Source organism: Zingiber officinale, chromosome 10B (genome assembly GCF_018446385.1).
Source record: "Zingiber officinale cultivar Zhangliang chromosome 10B, Zo_v1.1, whole genome shotgun sequence".
NCBI lineage: Eukaryota > Viridiplantae > Streptophyta > Magnoliopsida > Zingiberales > Zingiberaceae > Zingiber > Zingiber officinale.
Window position 1 is genome coordinate 8522954 of NC_056005.1, and position 4678 is coordinate 8527631.

At 44.3% G+C, this 4678-nt stretch overlaps 1 protein-coding gene and 1 long non-coding RNA gene across 4 annotated transcripts; one reads left to right on the forward strand and one right to left on the reverse strand.

The window, feature by feature from the left end:
- Positions 1 to 319: 319 nt before the first annotated feature.
- LOC122030305 lies at positions 320 to 1062 on the forward strand. Its single transcript, XR_006125387.1, has 4 exons — positions 320 to 348; positions 439 to 531; positions 630 to 759; positions 844 to 1062. It is a non-coding gene; the product is annotated as an uncharacterized LOC122030305 (long non-coding RNA).
- An 86-nt stretch (positions 1063 to 1148) lies between these two features.
- Positions 1149 to 3363, reverse strand: LOC122030304. 3 transcript variants are annotated; one of them, XM_042589492.1, is made up of 2 exons: positions 1984 to 3363; positions 1149 to 1428 (listed from the first exon to the last, which is right to left on the reverse strand). In XM_042589492.1, the coding sequence occupies exon 1, from the start codon at positions 3262 to 3264 to the stop codon at positions 1996 to 1998; it is 1269 nt and encodes a 422-aa protein (XP_042445426.1). In that variant the 5' UTR covers positions 3265 to 3363; the 3' UTR covers positions 1149 to 1428; positions 1984 to 1995. The 3 variants fall into 3 exon arrangements, with proteins under 3 accessions (XP_042445426.1, XP_042445427.1, XP_042445425.1); XM_042589493.1 differs by having other exon boundaries at positions 1149 to 1472; XM_042589491.1 differs by having other exon boundaries at positions 1149 to 1480.
- Positions 3364 to 4678: the final 1315 nt, after the last annotated feature.

Genomic DNA, 4678 nt, shown 5'->3' on the forward strand with positions numbered 1-4678 from the left:
TGCCGGCCAGACGTGTGTGCAACATAAGTCGAGCTGCAAAAGAAAAAGAGAAATCAATTAGATTCAAAGGTTAGACTGAGAAATAACATACCTAGGCTGGATGGAAGCTCCGTGCGGATCAGACTTAGGCCAAACACGTAGAGGACGCCCTCCAGTCATAACTTGTGAATATGATACTTCTGTCCAGCCAAACTTGAGGCTGCTTGGAGATAATTCATTTGGCCTTTGTACTTATCGAGCTATGATAGATTCGCAACCTCTAGCTATCAGTCGGTCAGAAAATCTGACCATTCGGGAAAACATATATAGAAAAAATTGTCCCTCAATGAAAGTGTGGTCACTGAGAAGGTATCGGATCTATCACATGCGCGGTTCAATAAAATGTTTTCTTTTAATGTTATTCAAGTATGCAAGAATATTGTCTGGTAATTGCCTTAGGTTTTGTGCAACGAAAACTACAAAGTCGGTTATAATGCTGCCACTGGCATATACGAGGATTTGATGGCTGCGGGTATAATCGACCCCACCAAGGTTTGTGTGTTTTGATTACTTCTACATTCACATCCTTACCTGTAACTTGTTCGTCATTGTGCCTATCGTACCTCCACAAGCTCTTCTCCATGAAACAGGTGGTGAGGTGTTGCTTGGAGCGTGCCGCTTCAGTAGCTAAGACTTTTCTCACTTCAGACGTTGTGGTCGTTGACATCAAGGAGCCTGAGCCTGTGCCTGTGCCTGTGGGAAACCCTAGGGATAACTCAGGTACTGCAAACACAACAAAACTAAGAACGCATCAGTGTTTCCCCTTATGATTTGGTGTGATGTTTACACTTTCGCTTGTTGCAGGTTATGGCTACTAATTAAACCGTAAGTGATGATCATGCCGACATCTTATGTTGGCGCCTGCAAGTCCGGGCAAATGCTTATATCCATCTGCGGCCAAAGTTTCATCTGGTAGGGAATCGAATGGATTGGTCCAATAAGTTGGACAGTCAATTTTATTCAGAATTTTGTTTCTACTTATCCGTGCCCGTATCTTGTTTCCAATTATTTGGTTTGCAAAAGCAAAAACTAGATCTCTGTCAAATATCCTATCAGAACTCAGTTTCCAACCAAGAACTTAATATTCAAGCAACAGATACAAACGAGGATATAAAACTGGATACGAGGAAGGATTAACATGCAACTATATCATCCACATGGTCCAACAAGAGCATGACAATGTGCTGACTATAGGTAACATTTTGAGCCAGTAGAAAAAACGAACTCTCCCTAAAACATGTATTAATTGGCACAGATTTATCTCCCTTCCAACTGCTCTGGGGCGGGCGTGGAGTGCTCTAGAAAAATTATTGTCCGTACTACAAAGAACTATAAACTCCATCGTCTGCATGGACACCAGAGGTTTTCCAACTGCTGTAATCCTTCAGGCTTCCCTCGACACAAGTACACTCAGTGATCAGTATGCCCATCATCTGATATTCTAAAAATTAAGATAGCAGAAGAAATTTGTGAAAACCAAGAATCACTATCCATGCGTGGTGGAATCGATGGAAACATGTGCACCATATGCTCAACTTATCCTAAAAAGAATTTACTAAAGCAAATAGTCCTAACATAGTTTATAGATCCAAAGATTTTCTAAGCAGAAACCAAGCAAAGTTTCAAAGGTTCCCAGTCAGATAGAAAAGATGAGAAAATGAGGCCATCTATTGTTGAATTTTACTTAAGCTGAATCAGCTGTTTGGTAATGGGTTTAACTTAGAAGCCTCAACAAAATATTTTACATTGGTTTACAAGCAATATAAAGATGAATATTGATAATTATACAAGAGTATAACATACTCATTTTTACTATTGAACTATTTATCACAACAACCTGTGATGAAACCCAAAACTTGCTAAAAATCGCCAAGAATAACAAAATACTTGAACAATAGAAAGTTTTTCTAGTCTTAAGTGCAATACTAGGAGATAGTTACATACCTATGGAAGGTCTCAATATAACATGCTTGGATAAACCCAAATTGGAGAAGGCCAGTTCATTAAGCTAAGATTATGGAAGTCAAACGGATGTTCTACTTCGGCGATGTTCCTAGTCGGAGCATCCAATGGAAATTCATGCCAATGATCAAACAAACGGTCAACATGATAAATACAGTTGCTCCTTCCTCCCCACCTGCCTGGATGGGCGCAAGATATTGAAAAGTTACTCTTCATATCAACGAGCAATGCCCAATCTCCCAAATTATCCACCTTCGACCATGTCGGCTGCCCCGAGAAGTCCAAGGAGTACACAGCAAAACACAAATCTATTTCATCCCCAAATGGAACAAAGCGTATCAGCATGAGCTTGCCGTCGCACTCAACCATCCGGCTACAGGATCCAAAAGCCACTGCCCAGCTAGAGCTTTCCCCGCACCACGGCACTGTGAGTTCTTTCACGCCGAAAGAGGGGGAAAACTGCAGAGAGTATAGTGTTTCGCTACTGCTCAACACAAAAATATTGTCTTTGAAAGCCATGACACCAATTATGAAGAAATGATGCTGTTCAAAGGAGCATTCTTTCCAGCTGCTGCTTCCAACTTGCCACAGGAATAGGCTCTGCTTGTCGCACAAAAGGAGATGGGAACCTGGGGATGAAAGAGGACCAGTTAAGGCTCCGAAGTAGAAGCGGTGGGACTCGGGGAGGATGGGCGGGCGGAGCTCCTCCCCGGTGAATGCGTCGGCCACCACAACACCAACGCGGTTGCCGAAGATGAGCTGACCGTAGGAAGAGCCAAGAAGGGTCAGGTAGAGGGTCTCCGAAGGGACCATAGAGCGACCGCTGGAAAAGGGTCCGGAAGGAGACCTCAGGCGGCATCGAGGAGGTTCGATCCACTGGTAAGCTTCGGGTTCGACACATGGGAGAATAAGGAGAGGCGGACGGCCATACGAGGCGGACGGGAAGTAGGAGCGGAAGACGGAGCGCCACGATCGGCATACGGAAGCAACTAAGAACAGGTCGCGGAGGGAGGGGAGGCGGTCGAGGACGGAAAGGAGGAGCAAATCTGGCAAGTCGGACCAGAGGTCCTCGGCGGCGAGGGATTGAGACGCGGCTAGATTGGTACGGTCAGAGGCGGGAGGCCGGCGCCGCTGATTTCTATTGGTGCGGTCGAGGGATGCCCGGAGAAGTGAGTCACGGAGGCCAGACCTGCGTTCGTCAGAGGCGGGCGAATGGCGACGTCTCCGCCGCTTATTTCCGGTGGCGCGGCGGCGATTCTCCATTTTTGTGTATTCCTAGGCCGAGGACGAGGTTAGGACTTAGGATGTGCATCGCGATCCGGTAAAGCATCCGCATCGTCGGGCATTCACAGTTCACATCCCGTCCGTTCACTTTATAACGCCCCTTTTTTCTATTTTATTTTATTTTCATTTTCATTTTTTTCCCCTATCGAAAGCTAAAGATTACTATCTGACCATCAATATTTCAGTAAATTAATTAATTAGAAGATTTTATATGTATATGTAGTCAAAGCGTTCAATATCATGACTTAAGCTAGGTCGACTTGAGTGAGGAGTGGTTATAGTAGCCGATCAGATGAATCACTATCTAGTCGATCATCTGGATGAGCCAGTGTTCGATCAACCCGATCAGCAGGAGAGTGGTCGAGCGGGTCACTCGTCCGGCTCGGGATATGACATTAACATTGTACATATTAATAATGAACCGATAAAATAATAAAAGAAGAAAAGACAAATACTTAATAAGAGGAAGAGAAAATAAAAAGAACACTCCATCTATCATTGAATGCGAAAAAATCAAGATAAAAATGTCTTCTATTGATAATTAATATCATTAAATAGGGGAAGATGGAAGGTCACTAAGAAAGATATAAAAGAGTATGTTAGGTATAAATAAAGGCAAGATTGATCTCTATCTCTATTATTTTTTATTTCTCTTCCTACAATTGTTTCTAACTTGAGCGTCGGAGGGTCAACACCAGAGACTCCTTCCCTGGTTTGGTTTGTTTTGCGAAGAGGAATGAGGTCTTAATCCAGTCAGCACAGCCACCACATCCTCGGCTTTCTAGCTTCACGCTTTCAGACAAAATCATTTTGGTGTCATCTGTGAGAATCGTAACCTGCATCCAAATGAGAAGATGGAAGATATTGGACGATTCACAACGGTGACGTTAACGCAAGAGGAGCTCGACACGCTGATACATGGCCGAGTGGCAAAGATAGTGGAGTAACAACAACAATAGGCGCTGGCCGAGTACCAACAGGCATTGTCCAAACGCAAAGCACAAAAGCCTGCAACCTCAACGACAAGTTGTCAAGCTGAGTGAGGAGACTGAGCGAAACAAATTTCCACTCAGGAGCCGAACAAAAGTCGATCGTCACCTATGGGGAAGTCCCTAATGTACTGGTCTCATACCACTAAGCACTATTATAGACTCCAGCAGAAGAAAGGGGCCGAGCGGATAAAGATCGGGGATCTTCCTTGGATGAGGCTCCCGCTAGAGACACAAGGAAAAGGAAAGCACCCAGAGAGGATGATTCGCCCGAGTGAGTCAATCAATAGTTTTCGGAGGAGATTCTAAATGACCCTCTGTCGAAGCATTACACCGCTTTGACGATCGGGGAATATAATGGAGTGATCGACCCTGACGACCACTTGGCTAAGTTTGATAACACG